At 43.0% G+C, this 20,720-nt stretch overlaps 1 protein-coding gene and 1 long non-coding RNA gene across 2 annotated transcripts in view; one reads left to right on the plus strand and one right to left on the minus strand.

Moving 5' to 3' along the window:
• The window catches only part of LOC125502483, a 61,785-nt gene that overhangs the window by 10,426 nt on the left and 30,639 nt on the right, over positions 1-20,720 (minus strand). The gene's annotated exons all lie outside the window — the stretch shown is intronic.
• On the plus strand, positions 203-19,120 carry LOC109541369 (homeobox protein B-H1). Its single transcript, XM_048660659.1, has 3 exons — positions 203-638; positions 9,796-10,015; positions 18,328-19,120. The coding sequence occupies exons 1-3, from the start codon at positions 407-409 to the stop codon at positions 18,776-18,778; spliced, it is 903 nt and encodes a 300-aa protein (XP_048516616.1). The 5' UTR covers positions 203-406; the 3' UTR covers positions 18,779-19,120.

Raw genomic sequence — 20,720 nt, forward strand, 5'->3', positions numbered from 1 at the left:
ATAAAACCGTTCGCCTAAATACTCAATCTAATAAAATCGCGTCGGTGGGCCGCCCCCTGAAAGCGGCACAAGAAAGTGAAATAGGGCGGGGCGAGCGCACCGATTGGCCGTGGCGCTGCCGCTGCCGCCGTCTCATTGGCCGGCAGCGGCTACCGGCCCAGCGGTGGGGACGGCAACATGGCTGATTTACTGCCTAGATGCCCACTCCGGCTCCGGATCGAGTTCAGTTCCGCAAAGCCGCTTCGAGTGATCAGCAAGTTCAAGCGCCAGTCAGTCAGTAGTTGATACGAACCGATTTCGAGGTGTTTGAACTCGGTTTGGGATTGGTGCACTTTTGGCGTGAGTGTTCGGCTGAACGTCCAAAGTGTTGGGTGTGGGCGGTAATTTGTCGGGTACGGAGTCTGGCATGACCGTGCAAGACAAAACGACGAGGGCCATGCCGCAAACTGCCGCCACTCGGTCCCGATTTATGATCACGGACATTCTGAATCGGCCTGCCGAGGCGGCGGCCACCGCCGTCCTAAAGGGCGGCCGGTCACCCAGTCCTGGACCACGCGATCTCTCCCTCTCGAATCCCCATCACGACAGCGACACCGACAGTTCCGGCCAACCGGACAATTCCAGCATCTGTTCAAACGGTGAGCTCCAGATTTAAATTTGCCAAACATTTTTTGAAGTATGTAATAAACACACTTGAATGCACGATTTGCGAGCTCATTACACCCAGTGTGCACACACACCAGTTCCAGTAAGTAGTAATTTTTCAATAACTTTCCCCACTGGATTGTGCACTTTGGGCACCCCCGACGACCGTTTCCATGGACACGGGCCGATTTGCGCCCTGCTATTGGTGCGAACCAAACCGTGCATTCGGGACACACTGATTGCACCACTTGTTACTGAGCCGACGGATCGCAATTGTTGAGTGAAGCACGAATTTTCTTTAGGATTCTCCGACGGGTTTTGCATATCAATTTCGCGCTTATTGCGCTTAAGGTTGAGTACCTACAGCACAACTTTTGCATCATGCATTTGTTGTGCTCGGACCTTTAGGCGCCACCCTGGATCAAGCGCAAAAAACATTGTTTTCTGTCTAATTTATAATTTTTTGCGCTGAATCTGTACCGTGCCCGAAGGGTTCGGCACAACTTCACAATCAAACTGTCTCCCATGCGTTTGTTGTGCCGAGCCCTTCGTGCACAACACTGAATTAAACGCCAAAAATTCAGTTTTAGACCAAATTTGTGTTTTATTGCCTACAAACTTCAAACTTCTCTGCGTCACACTGACTCCAATGCGCTTGTTGTGCCGAGCCCTTCGGAGACGGACTTCGGACACTGGGTTAAGTGCATGAAAATACTATTTTCAATTTAATTTGTCATTTTTTGCGGTCAAACTACCCAAAAGGTTCGGCACAACTTCTCAATCAACCGGTCTACAATGGGGGTGGTGTATCAAGCGCAAAAAATGATTTTGGACGCATTTTGCGTTTTATTGTGTTCTGTCTTCACACTGTGCCACACCCGAAGGGCACATCCTCGACATCAAACTGACTCTAATACGTTTGTTATGCCGAGCCCTTCGGATACGGCACTGAATTAAACGCAAAAACTCCGTTTTTGACCGAATTCGTGTTATCTATGTTGTTTTGAAACTGTGTCGTGCACCGAAAGGTTCGACACAACTTCTACATCAGACAGCTTCCAATGCGTTTGTTGTCACAAGCTTTTTGGGCACGACACTGGATTAAGGGCAAAAGACTCTGTTTTAGACGCAATTTGTTCTTTATAACATTGAAATTCTGTCGTGCCCGAACGGCTCTGCACAACTTCTATATCAAACTGTCTCCAGTGCGTTTGTTGTGTCGAGCCCTCTGGGTACAACACTGGATGAACATTTGCCCATAAAATATTTCTCCAAGACTCCAATTTGCACCGACTGCTATTGATTGTTTAATCAATCCCGCATAGTGCAGACAGTCTGATCCCAAAGTCGTCGCCGTGACAACCGCTTAAAAAACAACTGCATTGTTGCAATTTCCGCAAATTTCCCTTGAACCTTCCCGTAAAAAAGCGATTTTTAGAGGGCGTCGCGCACTATTCCCGGAAAAATCAACGTCGCTCGCGTTTAAGGTTAACCAATCGCGTGATATGACATTCCATTATAAGGCCCAATCAAATATTTACCGTTCTAATCGTAGTCTTTTGCTCGATACGTTGATCTGACTGAATCAGCCTTAATCGAATCGATGAATAAATGATTGCTGTTGTTTGCCAGGGCGGAGCAGGCAGGCCCTTTTGATTTGCGGTCTATTTTGTGGTTTCGATCATCGAAATAGGCACATATTTGCGGAGGCGGGGGGAGAGCGCTTGCACCGCATTTCCGGTCAATATTTACCTGTCATTATCGACACGAAACTTCCAACTCAGAAACCGTCAACGAGCCGAGATTATCCGCATTAAGGTGTCAAATGGCGTGACAAAGGGCCCACAATAAGTGAGAAATTCACTCTTCGCATAACCGGTAGTCGAGAGCGGGGACCCCTGAAGAATGCTTAAGGGGTGCTACACATTTAGACGTCAGATTTTCATTCTCATCTGATGGGATTAAAGTGAGCGGGCCCCGTTCATCCGGAAAGTGGTTTTTAATCTGCTTAACAGATTTGGTGACTTTTAAAGTCACTTTTCACGTCTCACACGGATTTAGCTGCGACCATCTTCCCCATCCGACTCCAATGGTGCAGCTTGCCCGGGCCCAATAATACTGTTACCATAACAACTCCCTAATGTCGGTTTTACACTACGCACTTTTGAACTGCAATAAATTGAAGGTCAGTTTTTTTGCCGTCATCGACTTGCACAGTTGCCAACATTAAAAATCCCCAGAAAAATTTTTACAATCCCCTATTTCCAACGTTTATCGCACAGCCCGATTTCAGGCTTTACTACTTTATATCTAAAGACCCTTAATAATTGCCCCAATTTGTTGGCCAATAATCGGGAAAAAGTCCCATAGACTGTTTGCCGCATGCCAGTCCGTCCCTGGCCCAGGTAAATATACCGGTTCGATGCCGCATATCATGTGTGTATGTATATTATGCAAAAGAGGGCCCCAATTAAAATACTCCACATCTGATGGATATTAAGTAGGCAGGAGCGCTTTAATGCGTCCATTTAACACTTCTTGTTAAGACCGCGAATGGCATTTGGCGGCAATCAAAGCGCGTCATCATTTCAATTTTAATAAGGTTTATTAATTAGCGGGAGCGAAAGCGCGCCCTTTCGGTGCGTTGTTGAGTCGCCAATTTGTTTAATTAACGCTAAAACAACTGCAACAAAACACCTGCCTGGATTAACGAACAATGGAAAAGCGGAACAGTAACCAACTGCGATCATCATCATGCTGGTGATGATGATGTGAATTCACACTTCGTATTAATTAAAAACAAAGTGGACTCGTTTTCCCGTATTTATTCGGTAAGAGGTGTTTGTTTTAATAATAATATTAATAATAATGAAGCAAGAAGAGGAAGGCAAACAATAGCGGCCACTCGGTTAATAAGGCAATTAAATCGAGGCAGCGTAGCGGAAGAAGTCACAGTTTGAGTGCTTCCAGAAATCGCCACCCTTCGGGTTGGGACTGCAAGCACGGATGGACTGGTATTCAGGCAAATGGGCAAATTGCCGTCGATTTGAATAGCTGCATAAATTGAGGTCGATTACAGGGCAGGCCACGTTTCCCAAGTGGTTCATACATATAGAAACCGTGTAATTTCGTGTGGTGATTTTATGGCTTTTTAATTGGGCCGCCAACATTCCTGGGTCGTTACTCACGCGGCCCGCCTAGCTGGCAACACTGCACCAACTATCGTAGATGAAGATGGTTTGTGCTTGAAGCGAACAAGTGAAGAAACTGTTGTGATTGGAGTGGTTAACAGGGCAATTGCGTGCTTGGCACCGAGCTGATTTCCATATCGAGGGGGCCGCCCGAAATCAAACAAATGCCGTTTTGTTGGCATGAAAAAGATCGCGCTCTTTGGCCAAAGTTCCGCATTTAATACTACAACCCCGCGCTCGAATTAAGATGTTTATCAAGCGAGCCGCGGCCGGTTTCATGTCCGAACAATGCTAATTCGCGCCTAATAGAAAATCCATAATCTACAACGGCCATTGTGGATCCATCATCGCGTCTGATGATCGCACGTCCCAACCGTCGAAACGCCGCTCGACAATTACATTTCCCAACCACGCCAACCATGAAATATTTATTTCAATTTACATGTTAAACGGCATCGTATCTGCACTTCCTTTGCATTGTTCCTCGCACATCACGCAACTCGCATTACATCAAAGTGAAGGAAGAGAGCGCATTTCAACCGCAATCCGTTTATGTAAGCTGAACGAAATCGAAAGCCCGCATCATTTGCACGCATTAATCCGCGTTCAATTAGCGATTGAAAATCCGCCCCAAAACGCATAAACTGGCAACGTTGGGTTTAGTTGGGCACCAGGAGACGTCACTTAGTGCCAGGAAACTGGATGTGTACATCGCCGCCAAATGTACAATTAAATTGAAAATGGGGATAAAACTGGTATTAAACTGACACCAACGCGTTTAGTTTGGGTTAGTTTGGGTTCCTACCGCTCTCAAGAGGCATTTTTTGATAACGCCACTGAACGATCCCTTTCAAAACGACAGTTATTTTACTCATATCCGAGATTGTTTCGAAATATTTTCTTTCTGTGAAACCATGAAGAAATCAGACAAACGAATGAAAAACTCATACAAGATGAAAGCAATGATGGTGAAAATGTGAGGAAAATAAACCCTTGGCCCTCACCGTTTTGCTAAGGCACTTTCGGTAACCGACAATTACACAAACACACACAGATAGAAAATGTCTCGGAAAATTGACAAGAAAACTTGAAAAATTTACTGAAACTGCCAAAGACTCTCAAACCAAATTAATGTTTAATATTCTTCCAAAACTTCAGCGAATTGAACAATTTCCTTCTCGATCGTTGGACAAGAAATAGAAAAACAACGATACTTATTGCATCTTGTTTGTTATAAGTACTTTGTTTTGGATGAATAGAGTAGGCTTGGGTAGCACTGTGTTGACTTGCGCTTTTGAGTTGTCGCTGCTCTCTCTCTCGCTCTGAGTTAATGAGTTTTAACTCATTGGTTAATCAGAAAAAGCCATCAACATATTGCTTTTACGCATACGATTGCTTAAAACTTGGTCCAAAACGGGAAAATTCGCAGATTTTGAAGAAACTTAAAAACATTTCAGAGCGATAAGGGTGACGACTTTTCCAAGTATTGATTATATGATTTTGATTTGTCTGGTCGTTTTTTGAGGACTCCTAAATTTTGTTGAAAAAAACAAGACAACTTTGTTTCGATTTTGTCCCAAATTCAAAACGGGTATTTTTAATATGCCATATGATAAAGAGGCATTTTTTGATAACGCCACTGAACGATGCCTTTCAAAACGACGGTTATTTTACTTATATCCGAGATTGTTTCAAAATATTTTCTTTCTGTGAAACCATGAAGAAAATAGACAAACGAATAAAATACTCATACAAGATGAAAGCAATGATGGTGAAAATGTGAGGAAAATAAACCCTTGGCCCTCACAGTTTTGCTAAGGCACTTTCGGTAACCGACAATTACACACACACACACAGATAGAAAATGTCTCGGAAAATTGAAGAGAAAAATTTACTGAAACTGCCAACACTCTAAAACCAAATAAATTAATGTTTAATATTCTTCGAAAACTTCAGCGAATTGAACAATTTCCTTCCCGCTCGTTGGACAAGAAATAGAAAAATAACGATACTTATTGCATCTTGCTTGTTATAAGTACTTTGTTTTGGATGCATTCACAGCGACAAAACTGATTCGTTTTCCGAATAATTGATTATAAACTTTCACTTGTTCTGTTCGGGGAAATATTTTTGGGAAAAAATCCAGGAAAAATTATTAGGGTTTTGTACAAAATTCGAAGCTCCAAAGGTTCTAGAAAAAAATTTATAATGCTGGTCAAGAGCCGAGTGTTCCAATTAAATTTGTTTTATAATTTTGACAGAAGCTACCTGAAGATTGTCAGTATTTAAAGTAAAAAAGCTTAATAGAAACTTTGCGAAAACTGGAATGACTTGAAATTTTAAAGAAACTTGAAAAATCTTCAGAGTGATGAGCGAAGGGCGGCGAATTTTCCAAATAATTCTTTTGGAAATTATTGCTCTCTGGCCGTTTTTTCAAGATAATCTTAATTATACTTTCGGTAAAAAACTGAATAAAATGATTTGCTTTTCGGGTCAAATTCGAAGCTGAAAAGGGTTTTCTAAAGTTCCCTGCAAACCGATAAACGAGGCGAATTTTCTAGCAAAATTAATTTTGTCATTTTTGGCTGAAAAGACCCAATTATTGTCAGAAAATGGAAAATCATCAGAAAATAATGTTATTGTGCGTTTTTGATTAAAAACGTTTGGTTTTCTGATCGGTTTATGAGAAAATCTTAATGTGTCTTGGGAAGAAACGGAATAAATTTATTTTCGTTTTTGTCCCGAATTCGATTCCGAAATTTTTTTTGTAAAATTCCTACAAAGCTATAAATATATCTTGTAATTTTTCGGGTAAGAACCTCCAGGTCGTCAGTATTTTTAAGTGAAACTCTACAAAATAGAGCGTTTTTGAATAGAAAGCAAAGCAAAAAAAATCAGTCAAAACTAAACAACCAATTTTTTTTAACAAACTACAGTTTTCATTAAAAAAATTCAAAAATTAATTGAGTTACCCAGGCGTAAAATAGAGAAAATGACACTTGATTATCTATTGAGAAGAAACGCGGCGGTGCCATACTATCCAAAATGTCTTGCATGAAGACACATATAGATTTAATGTCCCCGCACCAGAAAAATCGTTGTAGAGCATGAAAAACAAAAATAGCCGATTTCCCGATAAATGAAAAGTGATCAATCACGAGGATTCGATGGTCGATTGATTGAAACCGGGCAATGTGTGTATGTTTGGCATATGATAATGCGGGTAAAATCGGGGGCGGCGACCGGCATTGTTCGGGGGCAGAAAGCCAAGTGGATTGATGGGGGCGCGCACACACAATGCCGCCTCCTAATCGAATCAGATTCGCATAAAGGGCCCCCCTTTTTAGACCGAGTACATTTCCGGGCCTTCGCTGCTCTTGCTGTTGTTTGTTAGTTGTTTATGTTGTAATGGAGTAAAATCGCTTGATTCATTATTCAGCTACCGATCGCTGGCCGGAGTTGTTAAGCCGCGTAATTGGCCGCCGATCGGGCAATTACCGCGTTATGTAAACCGAATCATATTCCATATTAATAACTGTAACTTTTATTAGCGCAAAACTGACAAGAACTTAGCGCTCGATGTTTTATTCACGACCAGATAAATTAGTTTTGATTAATATCGCCGGTTTATTTAAATAAGGAAAACCAATTAACGAACGGCAGCAGTTTGCAGGATGCAATTAAAGCGCGTCTTACAGTGGCGCGCTTTGTTTGAATGCGAAAAACTTCGATTTCACACAAACACACACAATAGACGAACGTGGTGGGCGACACCAAATCTGATAAAGTGGAAAATTGTAAAAAGCTACGAAATGATAGCAAACACCGACACTTAGCCGCACGCGAAATGCCCATAACGTAATTGCCCCCCATTAATGGCAATGGGGGGCTCCAGAACGTACTTGCAGGTTTATTGCCGCTCTCGAATTGCTAATCTACCCCTATTAGTTATGTGGTTGGGGAATCTGGCACGCAAACTGCCCTCCAAACCGCTCTAAGGCCGGGCCTGTGCTGGCCGCGCTCGTAGCCGGCCCGAACGCCGTTCCAGCGTGTTCGGGCCAACTCGGCCCACTAAATCGCCACGTCAGACGAGTATCAGGTGCGCCGCACCGGACAGGACCGCATCCGACTCACTATCGCATCGCGCCCATAACATTAATTTCCCGTGATGGGCGGTGGGCGGAGGTACATCGCAAAATACTTAATTGAAATAAACATTTCCGATAAGGGAACATTAAGATACGGGGGAATTGAACACGATTGTGTTCCGTTATTATCGCTGACACGGGTTTAATTTTAAATCGATTTGAGTGAGAAGAGGAGAAGACACGGGCCCGTGTTTAGATAAACGGCCCACGTGGGCAGCGGGGAGATGCGATGCGACGGTCCGGCCCGCAAACAGCGATAACCCGAATTAGAAATCTTGTCCGGCATTATCTTCGTTTTGAAGGGTCCGAGATAAGGGCGATCGTTAACGGGCGCGGTCAGACTGTGTGAGAGCCTGTTCGCTTGCCCGTAAATTATGATCGAAAATGCCAACGAATCAGGCCACGGCGCTAATGGATCGCTACAACTCTACCGCTTTCGACTCTGGAAGGCGTGATGGTTCCCAGTCTGTGGATATTTGCGCGCACGTTAACAATTTGAAATATCAGGAAAACAGTGGCAAATAATGTATTTTGTGTTATAGTTGTAACTCGCAAAAGTGGTGTAGACTCGCATAAATCGCTCCCTAACATGAAACGACAGTCAAGAACACAGCTTTGTCAAATTTAGGAGAACAATGGTAAAAATCGCCAAAAAGTCCACTCAGTACTAGGCCTGGGTAACTCAATGCATTTTTAGGAGTTGGCGCAGTGTTACCCAAATTTCTTGGTGCACCAACCCAACGCACCGGCGCAGTGACTCAGTTCCGTTGCTGGGAATATCGTGATTACTTTTTTTACTTGTTTTTAGATTTATTTTAGGTACCATTTATCAGTAACATTTTTCACATTTCTTCAAAATTTTAGACTTTTACAGTTTTAGCAAAGTGACTCTTTTTTCCAAATGCTCAATTTTCTAAAGATTCACTTAAAAATACTGACTTAAGTTATGTTGTGCTAACTCATTAACCACTGAATTATACCTCAATAACTCAGAGAGCGGCAACAACTCAAAAGCGCAGCTCAACACAGGGTTACCCAGGCCTACTCAGTACCGCACTTGGCAGCCGTTCCACATCCAAACGGCCGCTAAATGGAAGCAAAACTTCACTTTCATACTATCAAAACTTGGGAAAGCGAACATTATAGAACACAGCTTTGGGGAAGTGTTGCGGAAATTCCCAAAAATCGCCCCTCACTTCTTCCTCCCACTGCGCCTGATAAACTTTCAAGAACGCAGCTCTGGGAAATTTAAAGAGAAAAATCCCAAAATTACATTGGCATTGCGCCACTAGCCATTCTAGAACGCAGCTGCATGAACGTGCTGCACGAAAATGTTGTTGATAAATCGCCTTTTAATTGCGCGTAAAAAAACACTCTAGAACGCACAGAGCTGAGTGAGCTCCTTGCAAAACTCTTGCAAAATTGAACCACATTAAATCGGCCCTCAAAAGTCACAGCCTTTAATTGATGAACCTTCGGATTTTACCATTAATAAGAAAATCATACAGAAGTGACCACGCACGTCTTGGTCGTGGTCTTGCTTTGCTCATCACTACTCAATAAACCTTCGCGGTCCACCTCTTGCAAGACAGCAAATCTGGAACACGGCTGGCCAAAATCTTGCTCCATTTCCCCCTAGAAAAAGGGGCAAAGTTCCATCGCGGCCGTTTTATGGCAATGACACTCCCCGGTTGTTTGGCGGGCGGTGGCGGCGGCGTTGGGGACAATCCACGACCGGAAACGGCGCCCAATCAGAGCCGCAGCGCGCGATAAAATGGAAGTTTTGCTCATCAACTGTTTTGTTGTTCCAGGCCAAAACGGCGACGACTCGATCAACTCGTCCAAGGGGTCCAGTGGCGGCATCAGTAAAAAGCAGCGGAAAGCTCGCACCGCCTTCACTGACCTGCAGCTCCAGACGCTGGAGAAGAGCTTCGAACGACAAAAGTACCTGAGCGTCCAGGACCGGATGGAATTGGCCGCCAAGCTCAGTCTGACCGACACGCAAGTCAAGACGTGGTACCAGAACCGACGGTGAGTTCACCATTCGAAATCACGGCCTAATTAATGGCGACTTAACTAAATGATTCGCTAATTAATCGCGCGATACGACATTCTAATTAGTTGCAGGCCGTTTAATTTGTCTGAACGGGCATTTAGCCGATAACGGTGCATTTAAAACGGTCGTCGATCAGTCTGCGCTTTTTTTGCCCGCTAACCGACCATGACACTGACAGATTGTGGACTAGACGTCACAACTGACATTTACAGAAAAATTTGATGGGCCACATCACAATTGACATGCTACCGCTCTCTATATTACCGGCTGGTTAAAAGCGGGAATTTTAAATTCATCAGTGAAAAATGGTAAAAAGTCACAAGTCTTGCTAGTTCGGAGGCCTCCACCAGCCCAACCAAATTAGTTGGAACGAAAAATTGAGGCGGCGACAGCGGCACCGCAAGCAAATCCAATTAAATCTGCGTTTACATGTTAGAAGTGGCCCGATCTGAGAACCCGGGTTCCTTCCAACAAAAAGTCACCCAGAATAATAGTTTATTCACGAAATATAATTATAATTTTAAGCCTTCTCCATCGCCATATTATTTACTCGCCATAAAAACACCGTGTATAATAGGCCCAATGGCTTCTAAGCAGCCATGAGAAGACTGTTCTTTGTTGGACGAATTGATGAGTCAGGAAGAACTACGGCCGCCAAACTACTGGCTTTTTTTCACCAACTCAACTCGTCTTAAATCCAATCTGTCAACCGTCCCACTAGACACTAGACAGGTGGCATTTGAGTTAACGAGATTAAGAGAGCACAAGAGCAATACGGTAAATAAACTATGACGTAATTTAAGAGTGTAGCTACTTAATTAATTGCCTTAAATCCTAATTAATTAAGCAACTAAAGCGCCTCGCCTCTGAAAAACTACATGAATCAAGGCTGCCTCGGCAGTGTGACGAGACGTTTCTGGATCTATCACAGGCTTTTCTACTAAGAGTAGATTCAAAAAAGTGCCGATTAGGAGTGATGGGCACCGGGCCGTAGCATCGAAAATCCTATTTACCTAAACTATCAAAGTTATTTAAACAAAATGACAAGTCAAATTCGGTCGAGATGCGCTCCTCGTTGGAGCAAAAACGGCGTGTAAATAGAATCACTTTACGGATATTAGGGCAGTTTGTTTAAATGATTTTTGATTTTGTACGCTGATGCGGGCAAAAAATCAATTTAAAAATTCGACGCGGCGCGCATTTTTCCACAAATCACTATTCGCCAGCAGCGATTACTTAGATGTAATCGGCGCAGACAGTCGGCGAGAGACAAGGGCGAGAAATCGCCCCCAAAATTTGCATCTTTTTGGGGGGCAAATTTGCCGCATTCAACACCTTTCCATTCGGTTGTTTTTGCATTTTGAGTGGTGCTGGTGCAGTTTCGGGGGAATGCGGGGCAATTTCGCCGATCTTTGCGTGTTTTCCGGACATGAAGCAGATAATCAGCCTCAATTGGCTGGGATTCGACGAGTACGGTACCGATCGGGGAAATCGGCCTTAATTGGCAAAATGGCTCTGACTGATTTATACCGGTCACGGATCACGCAATATTCAGATTACCGCAATTGGTCGAGGCCCCCGCCCCATCATGGCTGCAATGGCTGGGGAAAAACGTCTTGTGTGGCAACACTGTCTCAACAACGTCAAAATGACTTAGTAGTCGACTCGGGTCGTTGGAAAACGGCTAATTGCGCAACAGATCTTGAAGTTAAGAATGTCATTTTTGCACCACTCAGTAGAGAAAACGACATTTAGTCACTGCAAAAAGTTTCATGCTGCTGGCTGTTTTGCGCGAGTTTTTACGATTTTTTGAAGATGAGTCGCGATGCAACGCGATGCAAAACTACAAATTACTCAACCGACAGGAAAGCCAAGAAAATTATATGAATGTCTTGCCGCGTTTTATAAAGAAAACCGTGCTTACCAACGGCCGCAAGTTTCATCCGACTGGTTCTTTTAAGCAATTTTTAGCGAGTTTTTGAAAATGACGTCAAGATTTACCTTTACATCATCTAATAGAGGATAACTGCACCAAGACTCATCCAAATAGCCCTCTTGGGCAAACGTTTAAAGTCACAGATCGGCGTCAAAAGCATCATCGACAATGGACATTTTGCAACCCCCCAGACAGGGGCGGATACTCTAAGTGACCGCTTTGGTCGTTTGGAGGCGCCTCCGCAATGGGTCAGCACTTTTGCGTCCTCCCGTATAACCGGGCGTAATTATTAGGTGACTAAATGATTTCAACAAATAGCCCGGACCCGATCAAGCGACGAGCGGCGGAAGAAGAATCAGCCGAAGAAGACAATTAGACGACTAATTGGTTGTGGCGCGGCCCTTTGTGCAGTCGAGGTGAGCGCAGAAGGCGCTAATTAAACAAACGACTGTGACTGAGCAGAAAGAAGAGCAGTCAAAGTTGGGGCAAAAACGGAAGTTTTCCCTCATGCAACACTGTACGGGCTTCAGCGTGATGGAACTTGGGGCTGCAGAAGCAATTTAAATCCTTAAGTGTTAAAACACACAAAACGTTTCTCCTAAGTAAACAGCTTAGATCGAGCGTGCAGCGTGCCTAAAGCAGCAGCGGAGTGGAAAAAGCCACAAGGCAATAAAAGCTGGTCAGGCGTTTTATGGCCGAATGCACCGTGACAAATCTGAGAGAATGTCCCCGTCATCCTAAACGGTACCCAAAGGACCCAACAGATTAATCAAAGAAGACTTTTTCAACAGGGGAAATGTATCACGAACATTTTTCCACAATCTGGCAATGGCGCAACTGAAATGTTACGTCACCGTCACCATAAAAAGGAAAGAAGAAAATTGCCTGATGATGATGGAAAATCGAAACGCCTCTCGTACCTACATAGAACAGACAATAAGGAACAAAAATCAATTTCTAACTTCAGTAGTTTTTTAGCAAATTAATGCCAAACTTAAGATTGCATTAACAACCACAAAATTCGCTGACAGTTTTCAGAAAATCTTACAAATAGCTTGATGATGACTGAACATCTAAATTTTTGTCGTTAATAAAACGGACTCCGCCCTACGAAATTCACACAAAAGTCAATCCCTAACTTGACTAGTTTTTGACGAAATAACTTTGAAACTCCAACCTGCATGGGTGAAATAACCACAAAAACCACACGCAAATTTGGAGAAATCTTGAAAATTGCCTGATGATGACTGAAAGTCGAAACTTTCTTCGCTTATAGAAGGAACTTTGCCCTACAAAATGCCTTCAAAATTAACTTTCTCACTTCGCAAGTTGCAGAGAAAATAAATGTTACGAAAAAATAAATAGGTAAACTTCGACCTGTTTGCAAATTTGAAAAATTCTTACAATTGTCTGATGATGGCAGAAAATCGAAACTGTTGGTAGTTGCAGAAAATGCTTTGCCCTACAAAATACATATAGAAGTAACTCTGGGAGTTTGTTAGTTTCTGACTAAATAAATGGCAAATTCCGGTCTGCAAGACAATCTCGTAAGTCAGACCCTATTTTTTTTTCAAAATAAATTCTAAATGCTTGGAAAATTTAGTTACTTTGCAAGTGACAGAGGATGTAAATGTTAAACTCCGGCATGCAAAAATTGCAATTTAAAAAAATGTCTGACAATTGCTTGATCATGACTGAAAAATCTAAACCTTTTCTTCTTATAGAACAGATTTTGCCCTACAAATTCCATCTAAACCTGACTCTTTAACTTTGCAAGCTGCTTAACAAATAAATGTGAAACAACGACCTGCTGAAACATCCGCGAAAATCACATGTAAATTTCAAAAATTTTTGAATATTCTCTGATAATGACTGAAAATCGCAAAATGAATATAAAAGTATCAACGTTGTTTTGTTTCTGAACAAGTAAATGCCAAACGCCTGCCTGCATAACCAACCCGATAAAACAGACACAAATTGTCAAAAATAGCTTGAAGATGACTGACGATCGAAACTTTCTCCACATATTGAAGAGACGTAGGTAGTCGAAAAACATCTAAAACTGACTTTTTCACTTTTTTAGGTTCGGCTTAAATAAATTCTAAACTTCAGCGTGAGGAAAACCCGTACAAAAACGAGTCGCGACTGGAAATTTCTTAAAAATTCCCTGATGACTCAAATTCGAAAAGTTTCTGACTTATAGAACGGAATTTGCGCTACTAAAGAATAGAAAATCAACTTTCTAGTTTTCCTGCTTTCTGATAAAACAATTAAATCCAAGGGTAACTTCGATAGTTAAGATAAATAATCGTCTTTAATACTAATAAATCTGGTAGGAAGATAATAGTGCTGGCAACACTGCCTCCATTACATGAAGCATGGAAAGCGATCCTTGTAGCTGATAGGGCAGCAACAAGGAGAGGATATCCATTTCTTTGGCGGCCGCGTGCATGCAGATGGCGTGGTGTCGGGGGAAAAACGCTCGCAATATTCCAACAGCAATTTGCCAGGCACTTAAGGGTAGTTTAACATACATTATTAAGCCCAGATAAGGCCAGCGCGCTCTTAAATGCTTCCGACGGCTCTTTCAATTGTTGCGGATTGGACTGCCGCACCGCATGCAATCCACTTTTAGCCAGCACCAGTTTTTAAAAGTGAAACTCGTCGCTCCCATGGCTCGAACCACGTCGACCATTGCAAGGAACCGTTGCACTTTCCGAAAATGACACTGACTATGACAAAATAACGAGCGGTTAATCGGGACGAAATTACCGTCTTTATGTCAACGGCCCTCTCGGTCTGTCGTTATGCGCTCGAATGCACACGAAGCGTTTCTTCATTCATAAAAATTGCCTCGAAAAGCGCAACCGACCGACCACTTTGCCTGCCCATTTCAATTAATGGCACTGACCACTTGCCAGGCTGGATAGAGGGCGCCATGGTCGCCCTGTCACATTAATGACGTGAATTCCGCAAGAGTGTCATTGTCTAAACTGTTGAATGCCTCAATGTCATACGGTTGTGACGTTCATGTCAGTTTGACGGCTTTGAGGTGTAAATGTTAGCAGTCAAAATACAAACAAAAATGGGACCAAACAGAAGAGGCTCTTTTAAACATTTTTAATTTAGACCATGACATCGAATGTCGAATGCTGCCACAGCATTAAATGTCAACGTCTGAACCAGCCCTTAGCAATTAATTAAAGCCCTGCCAGCTGTCACATTTGCCGATGATGACAAACCAGGCCATATTAAACTTCTGGTTAGGTAGTTGCCATTTAAATGACAGTAAAATTAGTTCAAGTGGCCGGAATGCGTGCTACCTTTCGACCGCATTCCCATCATAAATCTCCGGGCCCGGTTGACAAATAACTATTAGGCGCATTGGCCTAATAGAAGAACCATTCGAGTGTGCTTAATGATTGTCGCGCAACCCCTTGTGAATCGGCCTTTAAGGGGGGGTCCCCAAACCGATTCATCTGCCGACTGCACGACATGGACAAGATGTTGCTAAATTGGTTTTCCTTGTTTAGTGGATTAGCTGTATAAGACTGTGAGATTTATTGCAAGGGTGGGGGGGATTGTTGGTGGCGATGGGCCACGCCCTGGCAACGACACGCCCAAATCGGACCGAATAAAATTAAATTAATAAACAATATTATTAATAATAATCATAATAATGGAAATTAAGCGCGTCCATATTCCCGCGACAATTTATTCGAAATTACTCAATTGGACCGTGCTGTCCGCGTAACAAATGAGCACTTTTTCCGATTCTGCTTTTTCCATATTATTGCTATTCGATCCTATCAATAAATTCACATTTTGTCCGGTTTCACGATTTATTTCCCCCATCTTTTATGAGTTGCAAAAGCAATCGAACTAGCTGATCAACGTTTGGTGGAGTTTTCAGATTTTTATTGAAAAACGCCAGATCCACGAATTTAGGAGAAAATTCGCAGCAAGCTTCAGTGGAGCTTTACTTACAGGTTGAAAACGGCATCCGGATGTCTGGCCTGGATGTTGAGCAATAAGCCGCAAAGTAACACCGTGCAAAATCCAAATCTTATGAAATTTACAAAATTGATGACAATTCAAATTTTCCTACGAATGGTACCCAATTAACATCGAGCCTAAATTGTGTATATTTTCCTGACTGTATTTCAACTTAATTCAAAAGAAATTCCTGGGTTCCAGTCAATTTTATTGTTTACCATTTAAAATGTTACAAAAACGTTTCGGTGTTTTTCTCCACCATCATCAGTTTGTCCAAAATATACATTCACAGTCGTTATTAGTTTAAAAGAAGAGCTCTGTTAAATATACATAGTAAAACACAAATTACAAACATATTAAAAAGTATATTAAAATCGTTTGAATCTTTTGGGATTACAGGTGATGAGTCAGGACAATCATGTTCGGGAAAAGATTAGAATTTATTGCTTAGATATTAAAATTTTATTTACTTGTATGGTTGTTTCTACCTTCACATTTGGCAAGCCATTGAAAAATCTTTACTTCGTCCAATATCAAGCGAAAGAATAGAAAAACTGTTTATAATATTTGGCATTTTTTTTGCATTCAGAGGAATTTGTCTGAGGAATTGAGGACTTGGTCTGCATTTCTTCAATATAGGTATCAGGTGTTTATATTTTATGTAGTTGATTTAATTAGTGTATGCTATCTAGAGCTAAGATTGTCTGTGTCTGATATAAAATTGGCCCACAAACACCGTGCCGTGTAAAAAAGTTCAAATCGCGCAAATATTATGAAAGTTTAAAAATTTATAACAATTTAAACTCCGCCCCATGGACATCGAATCTTAAGTCTAGTCTTCTTTATACATTTTTTCAAATCCGAATCCCGATATCCGGCCTGTATACTGAGATATGGGCCATAAAATTAGACAGTGCAACAAGAGCCAAATCGCGCAATTTTGATGACTTTTGACACTTGCCGAAAAAGCGCCCAATTTACATCCTGCCTGAAGTCAAGTTTGCTTTATGGATTTTTGAAGCCCGCGTCCCGATATCAGGCCTAGAAGCTGGACAGTGCAAGACAGGCCAGATTGCGCTAATCTTTTCAAACTTCCAAAATTTATAACTATTCAATGTCCTTCAAACCTAATTTACACCGAGTATTAAGCCAACCTTGATTAATCAATCTTCGATGCCGGAATCGCGATATCCGGCCTGGATAAGGAGAAATAGGCCATAAAAGTCGACAGACAGACAAAACGAGCCCAATGGCGCTAATGAATATTTGCACACTCTATTGTTGGAATCTCTTAGGAGACAATTGCACCACTTCCCACAATGAAACCAGACCTTAATAAGACTAGAAAACTATCAAGAAAAATCCAATTTCGCAACTCTCTATTCCCAGTCCTTAATATTGTAAATACAACCGAATTGAAATGAAAATCCAAGGTTGCCAGTTGATAAGGCCCTTTTTTGATGGTACCTGTCGCCCAGGATGAATTTCCAAACGAATTCGCCCGCCCCACGGTACCGGATCGCATCAACTGTGAAATGCGTTCAGACGTTATTTATTTTTGACGCCGACATCAATTTTCTCGCATAATTCCCGGTCTAAATAGTGACTCGACAGTATTCGGCCGGAGGCCCGTAAACAGATGAAAAGCGGCGATTTTTCGAAAAATCAATCAAACCCTGATTATTTCGCATTTAGGCCAAAGTCGTCATCGGCCCGCTTAATTACTTGTGTTCTCGTCGTCTCATCAGCGCCGATTAGGAGGGGGCCTATTTAGTCACGGCCGGCTTGCCGATATAAGAGGGCGGTTTTTTCCGGCAAACAAACGAACACCGAAAAACAACCACGAAAGACAAAAAAACCACTTCCACCCCCATGTCGGCTTGTTTAGACGTGACTGACGTTATTTCCCATTGTTGCCCGTTAATATGTTTATAATAACGATGCGATTGGGGAAACAAAGCGCTTTTTTGTTCACCTCTCCTGGCCATATGGTTGGGGCAATGTGTTCCACAACTTGCGTGCTCGTTAATGAAACGTCCCAACCACTTTTGCGGTTTTGTTCAACTGTTTTGTGGCGATGCGCTTCAATTCATTCCACTAATTGATTAAATTGGAGTCGGGAGCCCCCAAACAACCCACGCACACTCATACTTTCCATTCAACCATTCTCGAGCAACAGCAGGAAACGAAATGTGTCAAAAGGGTATTTTGAGGAAAAATTCCTCAATCTGGCAACATGGACGATATTAACTGTTAAAAATCGAATATCAACTTTGTAGCCCAACTAGTATTTTCGGGAAAACCCCGACAACTTGGCAACAGGGCATTAAAAATCCTTGTTTCTGCTTGTTCCAGAACGAAATGGAAGCGCCAGACGGCCGTCGGTTTGGAACTGCTGGCCGAGGCAGGCAACTATGCGGCCTTTCAGCGACTGTACGGAGGGCCGCCCTACGGGTGCTGGTACCCGCCCCAGAACGCCGCCCCGCAAGCGGCGCCCACCGCTGCCGACTTGTACTACCGGCAGGCGGCGGCGGCGGCCGCGGCCGCCACCCTTCAGAAGCCGCTGCCCTACCGCTTGTATCCGCCCGCTATGGGGATGGGTGGCATGCCCGGACCAAGCGCCCATTTGGGTTCGCTGGCCGCCAGCAGCTCGCTGACCAATCTGTCCAGCTACTATTCGAACCACACGTCCGATGGACCGTCGCCCCGGTCGCCCAGTCCGGACGCCCCCTTGGATCCCGGCTCTCCAGGATCGCCAGGTGGCCGACGGTCGCCCTCGGACGACGAGGACACCATCCATGTGTAATGCGTGATCAACGGGTGGACCTTGGAGTGTTCAGTGTGACATTGTGATATAAATTTGTATTATAATTTATTTTGTTGTGCTTGGTGGACGTCCGGCGGGACAGTTTCCGGCGTGGGCGCCGTTGCCGGACGACCGCCGTTCTCGTTTTTCCTCCCCCTTGTATAAATACATATTTTTTTGTAAATTAAGTTAAGATTTAGCTGGCCAGAGTGAACACTGCGGTACATCAGGGCAATCGTACCCTTGGACCGAATGTAATCGGTTGTTTTATTTCGGCTCAATGACACTGTATATTAATGTTAAAATTATAGAATCCTAGAATAAACAATTAAGTTTTTATTACCATGAGGCTTTTTCATTTTTTGCCAGAAACCATCCACATCTTGGCAACACCAGAAATGTCATTGTCCACCATCCAGAGGCCGCAAACAAGCATCTCGCGCAAGCACAACCTCACTTTTCTTATTCCAGAGAGTTAACACATGTTACATGCTCTCAAGTGTCCATATTTTCACGTAGGTATTTGATCTAAGTAGGTATACTAGAACTTTATTTTCTCTAAAAAGCACCGCAATTACATAAAAACTAAAAACCAACGCGACACTTATGACTGACATATGCTGTCAACCATTCCAGGTCTGCAGTGAATACCAGCTTTGACATACGGGGGTGCGTCAAAAACACCCGAGAATTAAGAGTCCGAACGCTCTAGATAGGCAACGGACCGTTCCGGGTGGTGGGCTGTTTGATCGAAATCCGAAAAAACAAAATTACATTTCGCATAATCAAGCTGAGCGATCGCTCGTTATCTGCCCGCACCTAATTGCCGCTACACTTAAGCAAACGCCCGAGCCTAATGGGTAGTTAATGGGTCTAACAAAGCTTTTATTTGCATATTTATTACCATATGAGGAACCCGCCGCTGCCTTTGGGCACTTGGAACTCGGCCAGGTGCCGCTGGGCGCCCAAAGTGGGTCAGGGGCGCACAGGGGGCGCAGCCCCGCCAAAGTCAAGTGAGCAATACTGGAATCAAGGGGGCTGACACGCGTGCCGGGTGGCATTTTGTTCTAATTAGGGCGGCAGGTGTTTTCACGATTCGCTTGGCGCGCCGCTACAATTGCATTCAGTTCACTTCGACAAAAAAGGGGCCCCATTATTCACAGTTTCAATTGCCTTGCAGCCAACGTGAAGCACATTGCGGCCCTCAAACCGATAAGGGCTCTTAATCAATCCGCCAACACTCAAGTGGGCACGGTGTTGCCGCCCTCATCAACCCAAATTTCCCGTTGAGGGTGCGCTCACTCTAATTCCGTAAATGGCCATTGACAAACAACCGGTAATCCTTTAAGCCCTAATGGAATTTGAGTGGTAAAACTGCTCGGCTGCAGGAAATTCGATCCGTTAAATGGGGGGCTTATTGGTCGCTGAACTGCCAAAGGCTTCTGACCACATCCACGGACAAAATCCTGGTCAAAAGCCATCAAATCGGGTCGGGACAGAGCAAAGGCAAAGTGTAAGTAATATAAAGAGAAGACAGCCAGACAAAACAAAGGAAATATACAGGGTGATTCAAAATTGGCGTCATTTCTTTTAAGGGGTGATAGAGGCTCCCTTGGGAGTACGATGAAAATATTGAAAATTTTTTTTTCTAGAAGATATTAACAGTTGAAGATCGAATTTCAACTTTGTTATTAAGCATTATTTTGAAATTGTTCCAAGTTTAATTGGTAGCATATTGGAATACTTAAGTATTCAAAAGGAAAAAAAAAGCAAAAACGATCTTTGCTTCAAATTACGAAAATTTTTTATATCTAAAAAGTTATCTTCTATAATTTTTTGATAAAAAGGCACAGCGGCAATAATGTTTTTTGTCATTAACAGATAGTTACAGGTGGATAGCCCTTGTCAATAATAACAATAATTTGTCAAACTGTGACTTACT

Source organism: Dendroctonus ponderosae, unplaced genomic scaffold (assembly GCF_020466585.1).
Source record: "Dendroctonus ponderosae isolate FM_Combo_2020 unplaced genomic scaffold, Dpon_F_20191213v2 Dpon_F_20191213_1, whole genome shotgun sequence".
NCBI lineage: Eukaryota > Metazoa > Arthropoda > Insecta > Coleoptera > Curculionidae > Dendroctonus > Dendroctonus ponderosae.

Excerpts from the sequence above, each read along its gene's own strand:
- LOC109541369 (XM_048660659.1), top strand. The coding sequence starts at position 407 with ATGACCGTGCAAGACAAAACGACGAGGGCCATGCCGCAAACTGCCGCC. Across the intron at positions 639-9,795 it reads TTCCAGCATCTGTTCAAACG|GCCAAAACGGCGACGACTCG; the intron begins GTGAGCTCCAGA and ends TTGTTGTTCCAG. Across the intron at positions 10,016-18,327 it reads ACGTGGTACCAGAACCGACG|AACGAAATGGAAGCGCCAGA; the intron begins GTGAGTTCACCA and ends TGCTTGTTCCAG.